General features: G+C 45.3%; 1 protein-coding gene and 1 pseudogene across 1 annotated transcript; one reads left to right on the forward strand and one right to left on the reverse strand.

The window, feature by feature from the left end:
* Positions 1 to 24,869, reverse strand: LOC126235789 (tribbles homolog 2). The gene is made up of 5 exons (XM_049944598.1): positions 24,684 to 24,869; positions 23,734 to 24,411; positions 20,864 to 21,153; positions 1,614 to 1,805; positions 1 to 1,511 (listed from the first exon to the last, which is right to left on the reverse strand). Exons 2-5 carry the CDS (start codon positions 24,085 to 24,087, stop codon positions 1,271 to 1,273), a joined length of 1,077 nt encoding a protein of 358 aa, XP_049800555.1. The 5' UTR covers positions 24,088 to 24,411; positions 24,684 to 24,869; the 3' UTR covers positions 1 to 1,270.
* On the forward strand, positions 7,229 to 7,345 carry LOC126238187 (5S ribosomal RNA; annotated as a pseudogene).
* Positions 24,870 to 26,235: the final 1,366 nt, after the last annotated feature.

Genomic DNA, 26,235 nt, shown 5'->3' on the forward strand with positions numbered 1-26,235 from the left:
TTATTTTGATGTAATTATTTATTACTATTACTAGTCATAAACTAACAAATATTCACGTAAACTATTTACACAGGAAAAAAATATATGTACATTTCAGTTCTAGTGTGACATTTGACAGTACACCTTCCTGAGGGCTATCCCACTTCAAAAAAAGAGATCACAATTTTAACCGAAATATCTCTTCAGACCAGGATGCAATGGAAGTTGTGGCCGATTCCAAAAACCCAGCTCTGGAGTGGGTCGTGTAAGCGACACTGGCACATTCTTTTTTTTCTTTTTACACCAGACAATGTTTTTGTACTAGAAATTTTTGCTATTGCAATTAACATACCAATACTTTTAGATCTTTGGTTGTGTTATTTTTTGCATCCTGGTACTGATAATCAGTCTTTAAAACATAACTGAGTGATTCTGATGGAATACAAGAGATGTGGTTTCCCACAGATGGCAATGGCATTTTAACTGCCACTTTAATTTTAGCATTATCAGTCCGAAAGTCTTACTGTAACAAAATAAAAATTAACTTTTTGCTACTGTGATGTATTGCAATATCACACTTTTTGTACCACACAACATTCATACTTTCAAAAATGCCTTCTGGAAGATTTGTTAATTGCTACAATATGCACATCTTGCATAACATGCCAATGAGATCTCTTGCAGCAACCGAAAGCTCACTCTCTCTCTCTGCCACACACAGACTGGAAGCACACTGCAGTGAGTACAGGTGCACTAGGGGAGGCAGGGCGAGTGAGGGTCAGGAACTCAGGGAGGGGGGTAGTCGCAGCAGTAGGACAGGCACAGCAACGACACTACTGGGAAACAACAAATCACGGCTAACACTGCTAAATCACACACATACTAATAAAGGAATATTCAACGGGTACATGTAATCTTAACAATTTCATAACTGATGCTGCTTTGTGCCTGCTCCAGAAGAGCAATTACGTCACTGATGATGTGTGACTCCAGATGCAAGACACAGGTAACATTGTGCCACAGCAATTATCATATAAGCGAAAACTACAACAATAAATGCGCAACATAACTTTTTGTGAATAACACAAAAATTTATGGTCAATTCACTTTAGAATGACATTTAGGATATTTATGCTCTATGCAGGATACAAAATGCAGCTCCTGGTCCCAGTCAAATTTCATATACATGGCTGTGGAACCTGAAAATGGAAATAGACCCACAAACATCCTTCACAGTTTTAAATTTTTTGGCTTCCTGAAGAAGTCTATAGCAGTCCCTCTGAAGAGATGTTCACTTTGCTTTGAATACTGGAACTACTTGATCGAGCCGCGAAGAGCTTTCCAACTGTTCTTCATTTGCGAGCCACGGGTGTAGCAGCACATCCTCAGCAGACAGCCTTTCACTGGGTTCTCGACGAAGCAGGCTCCTAATTAAGCACTTTGCCCGAGATGATAGGTGATCAGGAATGACGAAATGGCCCCTGCTTATTTTAGCAAATAGACTGGCGTGTTCACTATCATTGAATGGATACCTGGAACAAAGAAAGGCAAGTGAGCATCAAGCGACTTCTGGAAATATATGCTGAAAAATTATGAAGACTAATTTGTGTTTGTTTTTGAAAGATGATGATTACCTTCCAACTAGCATAGTGTACAGTATTACACCGAGACTCCACATATCAGCTGCCCGACCCGAATACTGTGCGTGACTGCGTAGAATCTCTGGGCTGACGTACGCCGGACAACCTCGCTTATCCTGTAGCAAATCGTCATCCGGATCATCCAAAACAACAGCGTCTTCCAAAGTCTCCAGCTTCAGATGCGATCTGCAAACAAAACAAACAAAAATTAAATTTAGGCACAAAAATGGTGGAGACAGAGTGACACAGGAAATTTAAAAGTGATTATTTCTTGCCAATCAGTTAAGCAGGAGATGCCATGCACTCAAGTTTGCCTTAATGAGTAGATTATGCCAGCATTTTAATTAAGCCAGTAATTATACAGAATACTGTAAACTATATTTCTGCTGCCCCCAGAAGCTGTCAGATAGGCAACCTGCCACTGGGAATGGTGACTTAACTGTCTAATAACATTCTATGACGAACGGGACAATTATTCTGAGGCAATTGTCAAATATCAAAGCAAATAGGGGAAAATTTTACACTGCCACGCATTTCACACAACACTCAATTGCAATCACACAGTTAAGTCACTTGAAATATTGATTAATATAACAATTCTCTCCCCCCCTCCCCCATAAAATCGTAATTTAATTGGGTGGCACGCGTTTAAAAATACGACATGAATGTGTTTTCTTGACTACAAATTTGACTATAATGTGTGTCCGAGTGCGATTTTAACAACTGGCACTTCAGCTGCGCACGAGTACTATTTTCTAGTTCTACCTGCATTGTCGAGATAAGAGGTCGCTAAATGTAAATTCACGTGTGAAAAGGCCCTGAATATCGCTCGTCACATGGCGACACGTCCTGCTCTTTCATCGATCTGTCGTAACTGCAAACAGCTCGTTTCCTGGCCGCCGCAGCCGTTACTCAACTCTCCATTCGAAATACGTGACGTCAGACCTTGCAAAACCTTCCGCTTGCCTGCCTTAGCCATCTCCCCTCTTCACACGCCAATCCACCGTCACACTGACAATCCCACAGCGGCGCATGTGTTGAAGTTCTAAATGGAATTTCGGCGTTTACTACATCAGTATACGACAATGAAATTAGTTTTTACCCGCTGTTCATCAAGAAGAGTCTGGGCCAGCGCAATACCTCTTGACTGTATAGCTACACCGGTATTCAAATACTTTTCACGAAATGCGACAGATGAACGCCCTGGAACCGTAAGCGCACAGATGTGTGCCAGTTTATGGCAGCGAAGAATGGCTTACGTCAAAACTCCATCGCCGCTACGCCCCCGCAGACAAGAAACTGAGACGAGACGCAATGAATGTTGCTCAAGTAGACGAAATAAAGCCGAGTGGTATTTCACGCTCGGCCGTTTCGAAATAATTCTCTTTGTAAAGCACGCGTCTTTCGGGCACCGTATTGCGCAGGCAGCTCCACCTGCCTTTCGAATCGACTTTCCACGAGTTCACACGTTGCGCCACGCTAAGTGACTGACCCGATATGCCGGCGACAGCGAACAGATTCTCGCGCGCGGCCCTTTTAACAGCACCTGGGACGCTGCAAATGCAAATCCAACAATGAGTGGTCGCAACAATGAAGACACGTTTGTACAACGGCCACGGGCCGGCCTAGTAAACACGTTAAGTGAAACAAAAATGGCGTACCATCTAAATCCGTGAGGCTTTTTTCACTTTTTAGCACACGGCACAGTTTGGGGACGTTGGCGGTGAAATCGGTAAAAGTGCGCTAGATCACGGGGAGACTGGCCGATGCGGCACGGGTTGCGAAACACGGGCGGCCCATGGCCCGCCAGCGGATCCACTCTCTCTCCGGGCGGGCAGCGGGTTGACTGAACCCGGCCGGCATCCGGAGAAAGCACGGGGAAAGTGGATGCGCCCAGCGGCAGCCGGCCTACTCACAGTCGGACAATACGGACTTCGTCTCATTTTCAGTACGGCCTACTCTAATAGAAAGTGTTCACACTTCACGTCTACTGTTCACCTACACCGAGCGAGGTGGCACATTATTAAACTGCACTCTTATTCCGGAACAGCGAGGTTCAGGCCCCGCCCAGTCGTCTTATTTCGGTTTTTTCGTGATGTGCGAAAGATTAGTGCAAAACGCTATTTCTTACTTGCTACTCTACGATCTGTGCGGCTCAGGGTAAGGCTGTATTCGTGCCGATGACTGTTTTAATCTCAACTTTTTTTTAACAATACGAATTAATTTATGTTCCGATGTTAGTAATGGGCACAGATTCGGTCAAAACGAAGTTCCCTATTAAAACTAAGCGTCCCAGACGTCTGGATATGACACGATGGCTGCGTCCCAGACGTCTGGATATGACACGATGGCCAGCCAATGTGCAGTGTTGATATACTTTTTTTTTAGTATTCACCTTAATGAATGCTGACCACGACCCAAGCTTTCTCAGCAAGAGTATGCAGGAGAATTAATACACTATAACCACATCTGGAGTACATCCGATTGCAATGATACTATAGCCCCAAAAAAGTTACTGTATTACAGTCTGTATTGCGCGCGGAGGGTCAATTCCACGCGATTAACACGTTTTTAACCCCCACAGGTTCCCTTTACACAGGCTCTACTTTCTTAATCCTGAGACGCCATTATCTTCGCTTGAAAAACCAAATGTTGAATAGAAAATTAACCAGATTTAACGAAACAAACGCTGCCTATACAATCTATTGAGGTGAATGCGAATACTGCAAAAGTGGTGAAAAAACTGACGATTTCAGCGTTAAATACTCGACAGAAAGACCTTTAATTGCTGCCCACTAACATCTAAGCGCCTCTACACAATTTCTCTTACGACGCTAATGCTGGGCAACGCAAAAATGAGTGTTGCAGAAGTTGCCTTGAATACGTGTATGCACAATGAAAAGACAACTTTAAAGGGCTCTCACATGCTCAGAATAATATTGACAGTCTGACAGTGCGATCGGTATTGACGGTTTGTGCAATATACTGAAGACTGCAGAGCTTTATAAATACTGACACCCACCGAGTATATTGTGCAATACAACGCAGTTTCTGCGCAGACCGAGAGAAAGTTTCGCAAAGAACTACAAGTAAAGTGACAAATCATCAGGAAGTAGTAGGTGGAAGATGTATATGGAATCGCCAAGAAGTATTTCGGAGAAATGAAAGTGCCAGATACGTTTTCCAAAATAGCTGCGGAAGCTAAAGATGGTTTGCGTTCTGGATAACGTTAAAAATCTATTATTTTCCCCCCATTTAATTTCTAGCACAGTTTTTTATGAAAGCAACCTTAACACACGTTTCTGCTAATTTCATGAATTTCTATTTTAAAACACACTGTTAAGACCTGACTCCCTTCATTCCTTGTTAGAACATTTCCATGTTTGTACTCGCAGAGACATTTCCATTTAAGTTTACCACTGCCTTATCAGAACAGGTTAGTGAGTTTCTTTCGCGAGAGCCAAAATTTTCTACATTCGTATAACATGCAAATTTGTTACATCCGACATATTAGAGATAATTCAGCAACTGTGCCGATATCTAAATATAAACGACTTTTTTTTAATTTGTTGCCGGCCTGTGTGGCCGAGCGGTTCTAGGCGCTTCAGTCTGGAACCGCGCGACCGCTCCGGTCGGAGGTTCGAATCCTGCCTCGGGCATGGATGTGTGTGATGTCCTTGGGTTAGTTAAGTTTAAGTAGTTCTAAGTTCTAGGGGACTGATGACCTCAGAAGTTAAGTCCCATGGTGCTCAGAGCCATTTGAACCATTTTTTAATTTCGTTAGCAGTTACGCGCTTTCTTTCGACGCTTATGATATGGCTGTACAAGGTGAGTCAAAAAAGGCTTTACAATTTTGGAATGATATAGAAATTTGAGATAACTTACAGAGTCGGTCAATTTTTTGCAACAAGCAACCTAAAGATTCACATATAAGTTTCGCGCTTTGGTTCGATATGACTACCATTTGTGACGCGGCAAACACCCCTGCGGTAGTTAATTTCTTCCCACACTCGCAGTAGATGGGGCATAACTTGTTTAACGGCAGCGTAGATTTGATTTTTCAGGTCGTCGAACTGTTTCGCGCGGGACGATCACACACACGGTCTTTGATGAAAACTCGGGGAAAAAAAAACTAGTGGTGTCAACCAAAACACAGCGAGCACGCTCCGTACCAGTGCCGGGTGGCGGAATGGGGAACTGATGCAATACGTGAATCAAACTTAAGGTTGTTTGCTACAAAATGGCACATTTAAAGGCTCTGTAAGTTAACTCAAGTTTATAGATCCTTCAAAAGTTGTAAAGTCCTTTTTGACTCACCTGTATTTATCTCTGGTCGCACCAGATCACAAGTGGGTTCTTGATAGGAAGAAAAAAAAGAAACCTGACTGCACGTAACAGCCACGGAATAACGCAATGGACGAAATCGACCGGTAGGAGGTAGTCGATCCCGTCGCGACATCGGCGTGCGACCTATCGGTGGCCTGTGTGCTGAACTTTGCGGCAGTGGACAGCAGTTTCGTAAGAGCTGTAATTGGCTCCGGCGGCCACACGACTGCGGCACAGCGCAGCGCGTCTTCCGCGTTGCCACACCAGCAGCTCGCCAGGTCGATACATATTTCGAGAAGAGAGGAGAGGCAGAGCCTTACGTAAGGCCCAGGAGACGGCCGGTTTCTCCAACGGCCGCTGACGATGCAGCAACAGGCGCAGAGCCGACAATGTGCAGGTGCCCGCCGGGGGCCGTTCACCCCGGCCGCAACTGGGTTAAGGCCTACTTCAAGGATTTCCCAAGCGCCGGCGCTCTCTCCCGCCAGTCGCGGAGACACACCACGGTCACGGACTTTCCTACGCAGATCCTGTTCTGCTTTGTTCCGCGTCGCGCTTTCTACGGATCCAGGGTGCTAGTGGCTCCAGGCAGGAAAGAGTGGCTTCTACAACCCGAGCTCTCCAAATAACCAGTGCACGACGTCGTCATCGTCGAGGGCTTTGAGATGGGTGCGGTGCCACGATCAGGTCTCATTTCTTCTCTCTCCCATGTGAGCTGTGAGAAGCTCACGAGAAAAACAGAGGAGGAGGCTGACGCGACTTCCAACATATCAAAGTGGTATTCTGTGAGCTTAAGTCTTCTTTCTTTTGCTTGTGCCTTTATCCCGCGGTTCGCAGGGTCGGAATGGTTAGGTACGGATTTAGGAAGGTTAATGGTAAGGGGTTGCCGGATGCCCTTCCTGCCGCCACCCTGTACACCCCCCCCCCCCCCCCCGGACGGAATTGATGTACCCCACCTGTCTGCATCTTGCATAATCCATGGAATAGTGCGGACGTGTTCCGATGTCAGCGTCTCGATTAACTGAGGCGGAATGGGGGGCCAGCCCGGTATTCACCTAAGGTGATGTGGAAAACCGCCTAAAACCCACATCCAGGCTGGCCGGCACACCGGCCCTCGGCGCGCCTACCCGAGTCCGGGAACGCATTAGCGCTCTCGGCTAACCTGGCGGGTTCTGTGAGGTGAAGTAGAAATAGAAATAATCTGAGTCGCTGGCTACAGGGCAGAGCACTCAACAAAATTACAATTCTTTGCCTTGAGAACATTAAGTATATACTCTAATTCACGTGGCAACGGCCGTGCCGCAGTGGATACACTGGTTCCCGTGAGATCACCGAAGTTAAGCGCTGTCGGGCGTGGTCGGCACTTGGATGGGTGACCATACAGCCGCCATGCGCTGTTGCCATTTTTCGGGGTCCACTCAGCCTCGTGATGCCAATTGGGGAGCTACTCGACCGAATAGTAGCGGCTCCGGTCAAAGAAAACTATCATAACGACCGGGAGAGCGGCGTGCTGACCACACGCCCCTCCTATCCGCATCCTCATCTGAGGATGATACGGTGGTCGGATGGTCCCGATGGGCCACTTGTGGCCTGAAGACGGAGTGCTAATTCATGTAATTTTCAGTGTAATATAATAAAACTGAATAATCTATCGGCTGCTGAAACTACTTGTAGCGCACGTAATATGTCACCCTATAACCAACCACATAACTGCGCCCGAAACAGGCCATGAAGGCCCAACGGCACCGACCGGCCGCCTTGTCATCCTCAGCGCACAGGCATCACTGGATGCGGAGATGGAGGGGCACGTGGTCAGCACACCGCTCTCCCGGCCGTATGTCAGTTTACGTGACCGGAGCCTCTACTTCTCAATCAAGTAGCTCCTCAGATCGCCTAACAAGGGCTGAGTGCACCCCGCTAGCCACCAGCGCTCGGCAGACTGGATGGTCGCCCATCCAAGTGCTAGCTCAGCCCGACGGGAACCGGTGTTACCACTGCGGCACGGCCGTTGGCTATATCCAACCACACGAAGGGTGAAAACCTGTTGGGTTGATGGTATATACTGCTGGGTTCTAGCCGAAGACTATGAGCTGAACAGTCTTAAGTTTCCCAATGGCCAACAGTACAGGTACTCCACCTTATTCCCATCACTAATTCGATTGGTAAAAAGTACAAGCCTGCATAAGAGATTACAATAACTTTATGACGATTGAGAGAATATAGCTCTCTTTTGGATGTTAAATCCAAGCAACTGTTCGAATGTGCAAACAGCAAATATACATGGGATTGTTATTACCGACGATTTTCAGTTGCTTTTGAAAAATGAGCAAAACTACGACAGGAAACATGCTGCGTTTGTTACATGACGGGAGCGGCTGGACGAAGCCGTGCTGAAAATATTCAGTGCAAGAGAAAAACATGTAAATTGTTAAATAGCAACAACAAAACATTTTGTAATGCAGTCGATCGCTCAACCAACAATGCACAAGATTCCATATTAAACCTAGGCGGAGAAAGTAAATGGAAACTGATTACAGACGTTCGGTGCAAAATTTTCAGCTAGTCAACGAAAAATAATTACTAACTGGCAATATCAAAAATATTCTTCAGTGTCAGTTTACGCATGAGTATATTCTTAATGTGGCTGATGTCAGTGAACAGCATTCTTGGTACGATTTTATTGCTCGGTTTTCTTTTTATGTCCACGCAACGTCTTTCACAGTTAAAGTTATTACCGCATGGAGGTGGCCCCCACACGTGTCGGGCACGTTCCACGACGGAACCACTGCTTTCATCTACGATTATTCCCGATGTGGCGAGGAACGATATTCCTCTCCTTCGAAAGCAGTTTGTCTGCATGTGGGAGTAGAGTGTAGGGTGGAGGATGAAACATTTCCAAGCAATCTGATCGGTGCTGAATAAGGGCTCAAGAACACGACAACAATTCCCAGGTCCTGGAGAGTGTTGTTCAGAACGAGTGAGTACGCTTTCGATATAGGAGGGGGCGGGTCTGCGTGACGTGTCGCAGGCGTGAGCCATTGGCAGTCTGCGTCATCAGCTGTGACGCACAGGGTGCTGCCCTCGATGAACCACCCCAGGGCGGTGGTCTGCAGCCAAGAGCCCAGGAGGAGCTGACTCACGCGGCCAGCATGGGAACAGCGAAGGGGGACGGGCTCACAGCTGTCATTAACACACTGCTTACAGTACAGACTCAGGTTTCACGAGCTTTTGCGAAGTGAATTCGAGACGTATACGTCACGTATTAAGGAAAGGCGACACATACTGACGGTTCCGTACAAAATTAATTATGTATATAGACAGTTCACCCGTTCCAGGACTTTCAAGATATAGACAGTTTTTGTCTGTTATCGACATTGATACTAGGAAGACATCGGCCCCAGTGATTCCAGGACTTTCGAGGATGTTTTAATGTCAAGTTTGAAGTCTGATAACAAGCGCGAGAAAAATGTTTTTTTCGTATGATATATTATCAAATTAACAATTTCCGGATTTTTGCTTTTACTTGTACGCTGAAACTATTGCCAAATTTCATGATTCTAGACCAACATGAAGCACGCTTTGCGATTTGAATAGTATCAAAATGTGACAAATGGTCGTATTTTGACTGCACTGACTAAGAAGCTTCAGTTTTTTTGTTTTTTTACATCACCAAGGGACCGTAGAACTTAATGTGACAAATTTCAACTTGGTATCTCTACTCGTTCCTGTGAAGTCTCTCTACCCGTTCCTGTGAAAAGTGTTTTGAACCGTCGGAACAGACAGGCGGACAACTAAGTCATTAGATAATGGTACTGTTTTTACCGACTGAGGTACAGAACCCTAAAAACAATTGTGTTCTGCAGGAGGCGAAGTTACAAAAACCAGAAAGCATTTTTAACTGTGAAAAAATAAACAAGCCTCAGCATTTAATTTTTTCAGAAACGAAATCTAATTCCTTCTGATTGAGATTCCACTAAGTTTTCAATTGATCCAGCGCGGAATTATTTTGGCGGAATGGTTAATTACTTACGTCGGAACAAAGTGCTAAAGTGCCAACCCGTTTTACGTGTAGCAGCCTCGACAGTAGGAAGTAGGTTACAGTACGCTTGTTCGCCCACTGCTTGAATACTGCTCAGCAGTGTGGGATCCGTACCAGATAGGGTTGACGGGCTTTTGTTGAAGTTTCGAGAACATACCTTCACCGAGGAGTCAAGCAGTATATTGCTCCCTCCTACGTATATCTCGAAGAGACCATGAGGATAAAATCTGAGAGATTAGAGTCCACACAGAGGCATACCGACAATCCTTTCCACCAACAATAAGAGACTGGAATAGAAGGGAGAACCGATAGAGGTACTCAAGGTACCCTCCGCACCACACCGTCAGGTGGCTTGCGGAGCATGGATGTAGATGCCTGTTGAAATGTGAATGTTTCTGGTCTCTAAACGTATCTTCTTCTGGCTGGGAAACTGCATAACAAGTTGTGGGAGAAGCATCCGCAATGTAACATTCTCTTAGATCACGCCTGGGAAACCACATATTATGATTTTGTAGTGTCCACAGTTGCGATTTGGGCCTCCCATCGGGTAGACGGGTAGCTTGATGCATGGCTTTAAAAAACGCCATTTGGGCGAATTGCGCGTCGATTAGAGTGAAGAGTGCTCAGTCCTTGAGCGGAGAAAATCTCAAACGCAGCCGGGAATCGAACCCCTTACTTGGCGTTCTGCCACGCTAACCCCTCAGCCACGGAGCAGGCAGCGTCTATACAGTGTTTCGACGTGTTTTAGTATTTTGACCCCAATTTCTGGTCCCCCCCCCCCCCAGCTGTTTACCGCCGAAAATCTCGAGATGTTGCTTTGCGTCAAACTAGCAAGTTATTTCGCCTGTCGGTGTAGCAAATGCTGATTTTTTGGACGGCACGTGTCCTGGGTTCTCGCAGCGACCGAGAGGGAAGTAGGTGGTGGCAAGCGGAAGCTCCGGTGTGTGGGCCGCTATTTCTGAGGCTGGACATCATCACGGCAGGGATGGGGCGGCGGCCATTCACCGGGGGTATTTGCGTCGCCAGCGGCGGCCAAGGCCGGCGCCTTATGGGGAATGCGGCTGTGGCGGTAGCTGCCGGTTATTCCTGGCGCTGACGACAGCCGCCACGCCCGCAAAGTCAAGGGCTCCGGCGGGGCGCCGGGCTGCCGCGCCGTCCCAACATGTCTCCCTTCTCTCACAGCAATCACCAACATGTCCTCATTGCAGGCAGTATCGGTAACACAACATCCCTCGAGCAAAACAACAGCTAGTTTTTATCAATTATATTGCCTTCCCCATTTTCCGCCACTTCAAACAGTTCACCTACTGCCTTTCTCCACAGCTGTTTACCAAGAACACATTTATACCCAGGTACGTATACACCTACAGCCCGATTAAAATTACTTGTCGCAGAAGTCTGTCACTTGTCACTACAGTGTTTCTACATCTGCTGCCGGCTACCACTTGGTCATAGGCGACACATTAACACGGCGGGTCACTTCAGAAATGCTGTTAATGTTTAATGCTGACCAATATTGGAAGCGGCCGCCGGGAGGGTATGACGGAAACGGAAAATGCTCTCCCGACACGTTTTGTAGCCCTGAATTTAAACTCGTGTCTTAACCTAACCACAACCTCGCGCTGCTCAATGTGTCCGAGAAAACGGCGATCTACAGTCTGTGGCAGGACTAAAATCACCATCGCTTTGTTCACGGCTTTTAAAGCTAACTTCGACGAGTAAATTCAAGACAGGAAAATTTCATATGTCTGTCTGCACAAACATCGTCCGCAGCAAAATTTCAATTCCGGCAGTAAAAGCAAACTGATTTCTCAAGCAAACTAATTTCTCGCTGTCACAGGTTACCTGAAACCATCCTCACATTGGCTAACGTTCTGGTTGACAATTCGTTGGTTGCATATTTTAGGGATTCCAAACGAAAAACAAAGATAGTTAGAAAAAAAAATAAGAGCAAATAAAAAAGCCAATACTATGATGAAAATGACGCAGCGAAGTATTAGAAACTAAAAAATAGTTTCAATCAATTAATTGAATAAAAATGATGAAGTCTTGATTAGATTCAGAAAAATAATAAATTTCGCTGCCATTGTCGTGACTCGAGCCTTAGACCTTTTCCACGGGAGGCTTACACTGTGACCACTACGCTACGCCGTTACACTGCAAAATGCTCTTATTTATCACTCTCCGGGGTCCCAATCGGAACGATTGACAGTCTTAAAAACTACGGCTTCGCACAATGTCGCGAGAAGCCTACTGCAAGTCGAGCTCTGTGATATTGATAACTATAAATGACGCTAAATGGCGTCTTCTACGGAAGGAAGCAATAGTGTGTGGTTAGCGCCGTGTGATGAGATACGAAATAGAGGGCTCACATCGATGAGTCGGGATCCAAACAAATCATGAAGGGCAGTCGAACGAGAAACTTCTAGTGAACTACTTATGGCAACGGCGAACAGTTCGACTTTGACGTTGAGCGTTCCGATTGGAGAAATCTAGCTACAACTCGTGAAGTGTCAACTATCGCGTAATTTTTATTTGGCTAACAACATCGAGCAATATTAGATTTAAAAAAATAAAACCAAAACTTCGTCTACAGCACGCCAGAGATATTGCCAGTAGTGGGGCCAGAAAAAAAATGTACGTCTCTGAATCATTGTGCTGAAGAAGAGTCAGATGGCGGGCCGGCAGAATGAAGGAAGAATCTTTTGTAAGACTAACACAAAGCGTGGGAGGGGGGGGGGGGGTGCTATGTAGGAAGGTGACGTGTCGCAGGCGTGTGCAATTGGCACGCTGCGTCATCAGCCATGACGCACACAGGGTGTTGGATGGGATGATCCACCCCGCAGAGCGGCAGCTGAAGCTGAGAGCATGCTCTGACTCATACGGGCAACACAAAAAATTGTACGAGGGCTCTTCGGAAAGTTCGGTCCGATACGAGCTTTGCACGGATGTGTTCGGAAGTGTTTCTAGTATGCCTGTAGATCACATCACGCCGCTCTTTTGAGTTCTGTGCACACAATGAGCACGTGAAGATGCCCAGGATAATGTCTTCCGTCAACTATGAGAGGGGGGGGGGGGAATTTCGCTCGATTTCACTCATCCCCACAAAACTTAATTGTTACGCATTTCGCCGGCCCGAACTGAAAACCTAAATCAGGATGGCCGTCCCGTAGTGCTCAGAGCCATTGTTTGTTACGCATTTCCGTCTTCAGAACAATTCTCGGCAGCACACTGCAGGGGCACCGAATACTGCAGCGTTTTCGATGGGAAGTGTTTCTTTTGATCACCCACCATACAACCCAGACTTGACACCCTCTGATGTTCATCTCTGCTCGCATAAACCGCTGGCGATGAAAACAACACTTTGGCACAGACAACGAGCCGCAGCCCAGCGTAGAGAAGTGGCAGAAAGTACAGGCGGCCACTTTTATACCGAGGGTATTGGAAAGTTGGTACAACACCACGGCAGAAGTCTAAGTCGGCGTGGCGACTATGTAGAGAAGCAGCTGGAAGGTGCAGCAAACTGCTGCATATAAAATATTTTTGATGTTCACTGTGGTTTCCATTTCGCTACCGATCGGACGTTACTTTCCGAGTATCTTTCGTATTATAGAAGTAAAGATCGCACGAGAAATCCGCATGGTAGTACTACGGCTTCAGTACATACAGATGTAAAATTAAAAATACACCGCGAACTGCATGGATTTGAAAACTAGTGGACAAAGCGGGCCGAGGAATGAAGAGCACAGAACCTACCGAGTCTTCCGGTGTCCTTGTGATTTAAGGTCTCTTATGTGGGTGTGCACTGACATAACATGTTACTGAAGCGGCAACAGCCGTGAAGCAAAACGAGCAGACGGCAAAAATTTTGCAATGACAGCGACCGTCTTCACACAGTAGTAAAAAATTGTGGTGCTCTAAAAAGTTTTCCAAGTGTACCTAGACTGCAGTACCACCAGAAAGTTCGCTGTGGGTTCACAACCATCTCTTGATTATTTCCTCAAATATTACATGTGGTTTACAGTGGCACGCTGTCCGACGCCAATGACGCGGCCATCGGATTCTCACAGGCGGCAACCCCCACTGCAGTTGCCCACGTCAGCAGCTGCACCTGCGGTGCTGCGCAGCTGGGAGCAGCACGAGAAGGGCTGCGAGGGCCGACGACCGGCGCGCCGGGTTGCGACAGTGGCCACTGGAGGCGCGCCAGTCGCCGCCGCCTTCCGCTTTCTCCGGAGCCGACAACGCGGCGCCCCGCCACTCTATTCAAGGCCGACGACCGGGCACGGCACTTTCTTCCCCACGGCTTGCGCCGGAAGTGACAGTGACCCAGCATCGCTTCTCTGCCTCTCCAACCTCTGGCGCCAGAGAGCGCCCACAGGAAAAAGTCCGGTGGCGTCACGTCTGGTGATCGCGGGGGCCATGTCCTACGAACATCTCTGCCAATTACCTGGCCGTCGAAGAATTCATTTAAATATCCGCGCACAGCACGACTTACGTGTGGGCGCCTCATTATGCTGCAACCACAAGTGTAGCCGTATGTTCAGGGGAACATCCTCAAACAGGCCGGGTAGAGTTTCTTGATGGGTAATTAGACGACGACGATGCTACTTGTCCACGCAGTCAAATGGGGGAGAGGTTTCAGATGACCGATTCTTGCACTTCCTGTACTATAGTGCTCTTGACTTGGCCGCTCTGAACGGTTGAAGTTTGTCTATCTCTAATGTTTACTGTCACTGCCAACATTAGCTAATTAACGGTATTGTGCGCAGTAACATAAGCAGCCGTTGTGAATATAGTTTTGATCCGGTGCAGTCTTGTGCGTAGTGACGTTCGTATTATTTAACGAAAAGAGCGAAGAGGCTGTACCTTGTCAAGTAACAACTCGCCATCAACTTTCGTGTCACTTCTGCGACATTTTCTTACACGTTTATCCCTTTTGCATGCTGTAAGCTGGCCGCTGTGGGAGGAGGAGGCAGGGCTTGCCTCACCAGCCAACCTGCTAGCTTCCAATCTGCAAGCTTCCACTCCCCGGCATCCTTCACTCAGGACCCAAGTAAAAGTGTGCGAGCTGTCACATTCCATTAGTGACAACGCATATGTCATTGACAGCCGATGGTATGATCACGACTTGGTTAAAAAAGTTTACTCTGGAGAAGTATCGTAAACAGTTCAGAAAATTCGAGACAGCGTCAATAATCCACGTCGTTGACAATAGTTCACTGGGCACCAACTCCATTCAAAAACATCTGTCGACAGTAAGTAAAGCCATAGACAAACTTTTTGTAACATATTGTAACGTCAAGACTCCAACTTAGCTGCTGCATTTAAGATTTTAAATTCGCAACAGACAAACCTGCCTGTACTTTGGTTTCAACCCTTTCCCTTTTATTGTGGCCGGCCGCGGTGGTCTAGCGGTTCTGGCGCTGCAGTCCGGAACCGCGGGACTGCTACGGTCGCAGGTTCGAATCCTGTCTCGGGCATGGGTGTGTGTGATGTCCTTAGGTTAGTTTGGTTTAAGTAGTTGTAAGTTCTAGGGGACTTATGACCTAAGATGTTGAGTCCCATAGTGCTCAGAGCCATTTGAACCTTTTATTGTGTGCTCGGATAAGCTGATTTACCGATCAGTTCCCATTCCAGCCGTCCCTTGTCAGGACAGAGTTCTTGTCATTTTTGACTACTTCAAACGAGTGGCAGTTGTATAAATTTTCGTGTTAGCATTTGTCTTTATGTACAGGTCAACATCCAAGATAAGTTCACCAACTAAAACGAGTCTGGAAGGCTGTCTTTCATTCAATAAAATTATTTATAAGTCACGACTGGCCAGTTTCGACTAATCTGTCATTTTCATGTGAGCCATTATTCTCGCAAGGGTTCACGAAATATTTTAATTTTAGTAATGTTCGACACTAAAAATATTGTACACTCCACATACATCGGGGATTCAGGCAGCCAGTAAAACACCGCCACAATGTAGCAACACTGCCGTGTAATATACTTAGGATTATCCGGTTAATTATTTTAGAAGGTGAGGACTATGATGAAAGCAGTGCTATTTTAGGACACGCTATTCGCCCTGTGTTCTCCATGCCGATTACGCCGTAAGCGACGCCATTGCCGGAACAAGTGCGGCGAGTGCGCAAGCTGAAACCGCTTGCGTCAGCCAGCGCGCAGGTGAAGGTCAGGTTTACCCCTACCACCTCCCCACCTAACGTCAGTTATTTTACACGGATCTTGCGCTGAAACGATGGCGCCGGCACCAACATTACCCACGTACAGCGACTGTATGTCACTATACACTGCTGGCATATGAGAACACAGCACACACCATGTCGATAATATAGACTACTACACACTAGCAACATGTCGGAAAAAGCATAAAAATGGCATGCCAGAATACTGGAAGTTCACAAGGTACCAAATGGTTTGGCGACAGCTCAGATGCACGACGTACGGAAATGGAACACTGAGGTCAGCTGTAATTGGCGACTTCTTGCGCCACCGCAGCGGTTTGCACACCTCCGACGGCCGAGAACTGGTCTACCACGAGGTCATTCGTTAATACGCCGCTTCAGCGGCTTCGAGGTTGATTGCTTGACTCAAAAACCTGATAGACGATGTTTCCTCGGTGCCGACTCATCTTCAGGAAGGAAATACAGAATGACTTGTCTCTAAGCCATGTTTCCTGATACAAATCCCTACATCATCTACAGACCGTGAACTCGCTGCCTAGTGCCCGTTGCCTGAATCTTTCGCAGACTACTATTACTTCATTCACGCGGGACTCCGAAACGCCGCCATCTACACGACTATATAATTCGGCATCTTTCCTGTTAAGTAAAGCTGCCATCAACTCTAAGGCTGGAGTGCTTCCCTAACCATGGTACTGCTTGAGGGGCTGTGCTGTTGCCTTTGAACTGATTTTCCCATCATTTATAGAGGGGACATGCAGCTTAAAGTGGACACCAAAAAACGGTGCAACTCAGCATTTTCCAATCACAAATACTGTCAGACGTGGAACAAGTGATAAATGACAGATAAAAATCCTAGAACTGACCGGGATTCTAACCAAGGGCCTGGGAATCTGTCGTGTGGCAATTTACCACTGACCCAGCGAGACTTTCTCGTAGCAGGAACAAAACTTATGTCATTCAGACAGTACCCTTGAGTGTTTTCAAACTCCCATTTCCTTTCCCAAACACTGACTTCCAAAACTGGCAAAAAGCTGCTTGTGCGTAAGTAGCAACTTACACCGTGTTTCAGATCCTACGGTAATCTGCTGATCTCCCATTATCAGTTGGTTCCAAAGAGGCTATTTCACCCAAGAAGACGACTGTTAATAAACAGCTCTTGTGTTTAAACTGGTCGATTGAAGACAGCTCTCTACGAAAGAGAAGAGACCCACCCGAGGGTCAAGGATACGACCGGCCGCGTCCGTTGGGGGCGTGGTACCCGAGGTCACCTACTTTCGGCGCCGCCCGTTTCATTTCCTAAGCAGGCAGGTGGGCCGGCGTTTCGTCACGGACCTTGGGCAGCCCAGCCCACTGCAGTTGCAACACGGCAGAGCACAAAGAGAACGCAAGCCTCGCACGTGGCGCCAGCTGCACCCCTCCCTCCCTCCCTCCCTCTCACTCTCACTCTCTCTCTCTCTCTCTCTATCTCTCTCTCTCTCTCTCTCTCTCTCACACACACACACACACACACACACACACACACACACTTCTTTGGAAGCAGCTTAGGCAGGTATTACACTATCAAATTTCTTTGTCAAAGATATTTGATGGTGTAATAGGGAACTTTGTCAAATGTCGTCCAATATTTGATCAAATCTGGGGCCTTGCTGTAGATTTGATCAAAGAAGTCGCTTGTCTTCTGTTCACCGCAATGTGACATGTCACCACATGGAGCGCTAGCATCGCTGAATTCTGTCGTCTGTAGTGTTTTTATAAACATTGCTGGTAAATACAATTGGTGTGAGCCGACAACTACAAAATTAATAGAGATGTATGAAGCTGATGAGGCGCTTTACAACGTGAGGCACGCTGAATACAAAAATAGATTACGAAGATTGGAGACCTGACCTAACCTAACACAACTTAACCCTCTCCTGTAGCAAGGAATCGGAGTGTTACAGTGAGCCTGTCTTCTGCAGATGTAGCAGTTCTTAAGTGAATATTGTGCTTTGTGATATGAGGATACACTTCATTGAGCACATACAGAAATGTATGCTCATCCATTAAGTAATTGATGTACGACTTTACGTCCTCCACTATAAGCTGACGTAACAAGTTTTGTTGAATGCTTTTATCGTGTCGTCGTAAAACCCACGGCTTCACCCAGATGTGTTTCCTTTTTTCCTCCCGCTTCTCTTCCGCATGTGCACACAGTGCAATTGTGGTACATGCAACTGCTGCGGTTAATAACAAGTTGTTGTTGTCAGCCATCTTGCACTTTGACGAAACATATGATGACAGTGTAATACCCCTTCTAGCGCTACGTCCAAGATCTTTGTCGAATATATTTGACGGAATATTTTATCACATCTTTGATCAAATCTTTGACAAAGAAATTTGATAGTGTAATACCGGCCTTAGCGAAAGCCCTTTAATAAATACAGAGACCACCACTAACACTTTCCAGTTCCTTGGAAGAAAGTTTTGTCATTCGTACAGGCCGCCTTTGCAGAGACAGCTGACGTGAAGCCACTTACAAAACTTTGTATCACCAGCATCCCGCGCCAATAGATTAAATTCCTAACAGCTGCACTGTGTACAGTTGTGTGACTTCCCAAAACATCTGAGCCGGCATGACGTTTCATCATCTTGCCTCTGCGTGTCTTTACCGTACATGCATTCATAAGTCATCTACTGTGAACAATCACCGAAATTGCTGTCCGCCTATAGGCTTGCATCGCACGAAATGCTGAATCACTTGCGGAACATTTACGTGTCACCGACACTTACGTACCAAAGTAACTGTTATGCAGACGACTGTTGTCTTATTCATCGGGCACCCATAATCACTCTTCACATGTAAAAGCTACTTTTAACAGGCCCGTTTTGAAAAAACGAGTAGGTACCCGTTATCCTAAATTAGTTATTCGAGATGGCATGAACGTGCAGAATATTCGCTTTTCGGGTTGACACTCATAGTATCACGTTATTTTTACGTAAATCATGGGATCAATGTTACTTATACACAATTTTCGCGTCACACTGATCCGACAGCTGAGCAATAATCAGAATATACATCTTTCTTTGTAGCAGTACTTTCCCCTCAAATGAAAATTTAATGCAGTACAAGCTGTATAAACGCCCTCCTTGTATCAAAGTAGTGATTAAACAGCTAATCTGTTTATATAATTTACCAGCCCTTATGCTAGGAAGGTTGTCGTTAGAACTTTGTTTTCAAGGCCCGGAAAAAAAAGGTATGTCTAAGTCTGCTAGAAAATTGCATCTAACGTCTAGATCACGGCAAGTAGCAGTCGCGGCGGTGACTACCTATTGCTTATGGGCTGACAACGCATCAGTTTCGCCTAGCCAGTGGGATGAGTCTTTGACCTATTCAATAAGAGGCCAGAACAGGGGAAATTTATTTCTAGCGCCGACGATGAAGTCTTTGTTTTGCTTGCTATTTTTTTGGTGTGTTAGTGAGTAATATTTTGTGATTATGGCTGCCACTGCTACAAAGTGGGCTGATTTAAGCGAATTAGCTCTGCAAAGCGATGCCATCCGTTGGTGCATGTCTCGTGGATTAATTGCAGAGACACGAAAATTTATCAAATGTGGTGGTGAAATGACTAAAGATTCTAAGGTTTGCATGGATGGAATTATCTGGAAGTGCAACAAAAACTGATACTTTTGAATAAGTCGATCAATGTTTTATAATTCAACCATGGAAGAAGATAGGTAGAGGCGCACGTGCGATATATTACCAAACACTGGCCCACCCACCTAATTAAGAAAAACAAATTCGCTTACTGTGCGGGAGCAGATGGGCTGCGTAGCAACACAGCAGAGAAATATTTCACTTTTTTCTAATGTCATAGAATGCGACGCTGTCTTCGGTTTGCAATTACTAGCACAGTTTAAACAACTGCGGCTCAAACAACGAGTAATTAAATTTATAATCAACGTTTACAACAGCTTTTCACACTCTTCCGAATGAATCACTTTGAAACGCGTCCTCCGTCTGCAGCTCTCATTGGCTTCATAGCACGACACAATTGACACACCTCTTGTTTCCACCATACCTCACGGCAACCGCTGACAGAATTCCTTCTACTCTATACTTTTGCTGTTAATGGTGGATAATGGCTATAACAACGAGACTCAGGCGTTAAAACACATTGCATAGATAAACTCATGTTACTGGACTGCTGTGCAACTAAAGGGCAAGGTACGTAAAATACGCACAAATTATTACAGGCTCTAAAGCAAAATCTATTGTGTGCGCCGCACCTTGCGACTAATAAAAATATATATGCTTCCATTTACGCACGTCCAGTTCATTATTATGCACGAGGTGCGTTTTTCTGATTGTGTGTGTTGGCAACCCACAGTGCTTTTGCCATAAATTCTATACAAACATAAGTGGCACTATTACACCGTATTACACAACAGAAACATTGGTATATCTACATCGTTTTGTATTTTCATGAACTATTAAAGTTCACGGCCACAAAATAAAAAGACCTGAATGTTCAATTTTACATAGAGCTTCTGTCGCCGCACGCCATGAGTTGGCAACAGCCCACTATCAGTTGGCTGCACTGCACAGTCGCAATCGTGGCCAGACAGCAGAGCCATCTGCAGGCGGTTCTGGTTAGAGCCACGTAACGAACCAGACGAATGAAACGCTGCGGTAAAGCGGCACTGGTACCAACCTGGCGGCGTCAGCGAAGACGAATTTGCGCAGCTTGAGATCTCGTAGCACGATGCCCTCCTCGTGACAGGCGCGCACCGTCTCGGCGATCTGAAGGAACAGCTGTCGCGCCTCGTGTTCGCGGAGGCGCTTGCGCGTGCGCACGTACGAGTGCAGGTCCCCGTGCGCCTTCGGGAACACCAGGTACAGGAAGCTGGGGCCCAGCACGACCTCCCGCGTCCGGTTCACGTGCGGGTGCTCGTCCAGTCGATGGTGCGCTGCCAGCAGGCCGCCCGCCTCTCGTCCCACCACCTGTACCACCAACACAGGCTTAGGCCACGCAATTTGCGGCCCATTTCCTAACGCGCAAATATTTCCCGTGATGCCATGACGTCTATGTACGTGCTTCGAACACGTAACAAATGTCAAAGAGTTTGCAGCATAATTTGCAGATCGTAAAATAGTTCAGTCGCAGAGGTGCCGTCAGCGTCGTCTACAGATTTCGTAACATCCCTCTCGATAATTATTTGCAAAACGTGACAAACAGTGAAAATTATTTCATAAATGTACAACATGCTCGCAGATCTCAATACATGCCATACAACACGATTAAATTCAAGTTAATTTTTCAGGTTACTATTTCAGTTCATGTCATACCAACGCTATTTATCATGAAGGGTTAACCCACCTACAGCAACAATATCGTTAGAAATCCATGACAAAAAAGCAATTCTGAGCAACACACAAGAGTGAAAACTCATTTCTATTCAGCTGCCCCTTCACGTAAGCTCACAGCTATGTACTGCACCACAGCTTTGACATTTCATCAGCCACCACAACCTCTGTGCAGTTGGTCGTGCTCAAACCCGGGAGAAAAAGTATCACCAGGCAACAACTAATACTTCAATACTATTGGTAAATATATACTAACAGACAACTGTTGACAAAACTTCCTGGCAGATTAAAACTGTGTGCCCGACCGAGACTCGAACTCGGGACCTTTGCCTTTCGCGGGCAGTTTTAATCTGCCAGGAAGTTTCATATCAGCGCACAATCCGCTGCAGAGTGAAAATCTCATTCTGGAAACTGTTGACAACTTCTGCATATTAAGAACATTACGCTGAATTTTTCAGAACAAAAATCTCGTGTTGGTCGAAACACTGTGGCACCATATTGGGCAACTTGTGTATAAATAAATCACTATTATTACTCCGTGACAAAGTTTAATTTGTGCTTTTCGCATTCCTCATCAATGGCTAACGCACTTCCAGTCTTTATTCCTGTAGTACGTGACAGGAGATATGCGAAGTGGTCCGAGTGTTACAAGCAATTTGCGCCCCACTTTTTCCCGGCGGTGACGAATACGGAGCGGCGAGGCCAGCCTGCTGACCTAGTTGCAAATTGGGTGCACTATGGCGACATTTAAATGCAGCGCACTAACTACCATTCAGAATGAATTAAAACCGTTTACCGTTCCCCCAATCGCGACTATATTGGGACCGATAACAGCTATCTCGATTCGCATGGGCAAATATAGAGCAGGAAATGGCCACTCAATCAATTTCATCTCCATTGGGCCTGTTGGGGAAAAAATGTATTGGCACGACACATGAGCAAGGTGTTCTTCAATCTCTAGTATCAATCTGTTCAAGTGACAAGGGATGAAATTTCCCTTTTCCGTGGAACAATGTTGTACAGGATGGAGCAAGATTAAAACGCCTGTTGGCCCGAGTTGCACAAGGTCTCCAGTTTACGCAAGCACAGCCGCAGCGCTGCTAGCGCCAGCCAAGTGCAGCGGCAGGCCGGAACATCAGGCCAAGGTCAGCGCCGACGGCTGAGAGCGATTACCGCTCATTCGACTGTCTTCCGGAGTGTCTATGCTGCAGGCGCAGCTACTGAAGACATCACATTTCAACTAAATGTTACAAATGCATGTACAAGTACACCGCTGATGTTAGTTCCTGCATTTTGCATTTTTGATTATTTTCTACATGATACAGAAAAGTAACTTGAGGACCTAGTGAACTGTATTTGTTCTCCAGGAAATTCAATACAAAAGTTTTAAGGAAGCCGATGTAAGTATGGAAAAGATCGCCTGTAGACGTAAGAAGTAGATCGACTGTAGACGAAGTGTTAGACGTAGTTTACAGTCATTTCAGTGAGTTATATCGAGACGGCTGTTACGACTTTTAAACACACACACACAAAATGGAAATCTGTTATAATACAGAAAAGAGAAGTAAATGCAGCGTCGCCTATTTGCCAATTAAAATAAGTCTTCTGATTAATTATGTTCACGTTGGTTACTATGCAATATTTTATTTCAAACGGTTTGACGCTCCAAAAGGGACACGTTAACGCTCGTTTGCTCTCTGACGTTCAAAAGTCAAACAAAATAACGTACATACATGACGGAACATCAGATGGTAAAATTGTTTTGTAAATATTCCGGCATTCAAGCAATGACTTGAGGTAACCATGGAGAAGGCAACGAACGCGATGTGTGCCTTAGCCTATTCCAACGAACGGATTTCTTCTACAACCATCTAAGTTTGGCATTAACGCTAACGTCAAAAAAGATGTCGCGTCCACTAACCTTCCAAAGATTGTATATACAAACACTACACGCAAATTTTTATACTACTAAAAAATCTGTTTTCGCCGATGACACTTCGTTGTGTCAAAAGCCCATAAAACAAAGACGGGCATATGCAAGTTAAGCATGTTTCCGTTACCGCTTTTAAAAAGTAAATAAAAAACAAACTGTTATACACGCCAGTGTCAACAAAAGCAAGTCAATTTGGGGCAGCAGAAGCAGTTTCTATTCGTAGTGAATCCGAAACATATGAGACAGTAAATTTGACATGATGGTACACACAAATCAATTCTTACCTTACACACGAGTTCCTCTTGCGTATGGACGTTAATACACCGACATAGCGTGCTGCCTTCAACTTGCTCCAGCATCAGGTACTTATCGGCGACGAGAGAAACTGGTGGGAACTGTCTCGAAGATGGTGACACAGGTGGAGGAACAACGGGGAGGTTCGGGCACAAGCCACCCTGGGCCACCGGCGGAGGCGCCTGTGCATCAGGCTTGAGCAAATCACAGTCCGCGTCACTGACGGCATTCTGTTGCTGCAACTGTTGTTGCTGTTGCTGCTGCTGGTCTTGCGGAGCAGCCTCTTCCTGATCTTTCAGCCTTGAAATAGGCAGGTTAAAGGTGGGAGTATTTTCCACTTGCATTTGGATCTCCTTGGCAATTACACACGAACACAAGATATTGCAGTTTGTACTATATAAACACCTAATTTACGGTTCCGCACACGCGGATCACTAAATATGCACGTAAACACTGTCACTGGAAGACTTTACAACTTCAGGGCCGTAAATTGTAAAGCACATAACACAAAACGATGTTATCCTATTCCACCCTCACGGAAACCTTCGGTTTCTGTAGTAATTATTCACGGATATATAATATCCAGATTTTAATACAAACTCGATGACTTCGCCGTCATCGAAATGACGGATCAGCGCCCTTTTGGAACGACAGGTCCGATTCTTTTCCTGAAACAGAAGTGTTAAATTCGTTAGCATTCGGCGGCTACCTCCAACTCAATGACTGTTACTTGTACATCTCTACGAATATATATATCGCACGTATGGTTGTCTCAATATGGTGTAATATCAAAGTAACTTACTAATTGCAAAATAAGGTGAAATATAATACAATATAGCCGTACATAGAATGTGTTAAGGCAATGAATACTGCAAGTAAATAATCTGAAACAAGTTTACGGAACTTAGAATGAAACAAAAGAACAGATAAAACAGCTTACCGTAGTAAAGCTTGTTCCTGAGTGGATATCGTTCCAAAACTTGACCGTCGGTACGAGGGATGTTCGTCTGGCCCTTGCGACAACGTCTCCGTAACCTGGACAGGCCAATTTTTGGGCCGGTCCCCGCTCAGAAACAGACTTCACAGCACATACAACACGCTTTAACGCACGCCATTGTGCAACTGAACAGCCGCTCGACGTTGCGCCGCGTCAAGTACCAGCGACTGCGCGAGCAGCTGGTAGTGTATCCCTCCGCGCGAACAAATTTACTTGTTTTAAAGCATTTACTAAGCCTTTAATGCAACAAAACTACTCAAATTACTCATGATACTACTCAAATTTCATACTGAGCCTGCAATTTTGCTTAAAAGCTTAGGTTTTCACTTGAACTATTTTATGCTTCCGCGATCTTGAGTTCTCCACCTAAACGGGAAATGCAGACGTTATTATGAAACTTCAATGCGTATTTCGTTCGACTTAATGCTATCAAAGCGACGTATCTCCGACTGGAGGATACAGCCAACAACTTTTTCGGTGATTTTGGAAAAGTCTCTTGCAAATGTGCAATTGACCGTAACGGAAGGAATCGAATTCTTTTGAAAATCTGGGACGGAATCAGCAACTAATCTGCTGCTTTTTATAAACGATGGGCTTACTGAAGCAATTAAAAAAAATAAAAGTGACATCATTTTGATGTTCAGACCGTTGTAATTCCCCTCATTTAATCTCTGTCCGTTCCTGTTGCTCGCTAGTAAGATAGTTGTCCGCGAAATTCCTTTGATGTTTTACTACACATTGTTCACATAATACTGCCGTTCTCTTTGAAGAATCCAATGAAATGAAATAAGAACTTGAACAAAGTTTTTATCAAGTTCGTACTGATTAGGCACCCTTAATTCTTCTTGCTGCTCTAAAAGTTGCAAAACAAAACTTTTTCAGAACAATTACACAACACTCATAGTGTTTCATGTAATTATTCGTCTGGTCAGTATGACCGCGGTTACTGTACAGTACTTTTAAGATATTTCAGAAATGACTGTTCAGCTACTAGAATGCGTATTTTACCTTCCGCTATACGTTTTATTGAATTAAAATATTTATGTGCTATAATTGTGCAATACTTAGTTGTGTAAAACAAATATTTTCTTGTCCGCCTAGATTGCTAGATTAAAGTAATCGCTGTCTAGATTGCTTTGATCTAGCAGTCTAGGCATACAAGAAGAAATCAGTTCTACAACTATTAATTAGCAATTTTCTCCGAGGTTATTGTCAATTTTTTGGTAAATTTAGTGGTATGTCACAGGAGAAAATGCCCAGAGCATCAAGTGAAAATCAAATTAGGCCAAAGGCTAGAATAGTGAGAAATGTGCATCTACACGACACTTAACGGATGTGAACAGTAAACATACGAAAAGGTTGGAACTAAAAAAGAAAACTTCCATGCATTGTTAAAATAATAGTTTTTAGATCGACAGCCAAACCAACATTATAAATAGTTTTGATTCCAGATAAACAATGTTTTAGTTCATGAAAGTGTCATGCACATGGTAAA

The sequence above is a fragment of the Schistocerca nitens genome, chromosome 2 (assembly GCF_023898315.1).
Source record: "Schistocerca nitens isolate TAMUIC-IGC-003100 chromosome 2, iqSchNite1.1, whole genome shotgun sequence".
Taxonomy (NCBI): Eukaryota; Metazoa; Arthropoda; class Insecta; order Orthoptera; family Acrididae; genus Schistocerca; species Schistocerca nitens.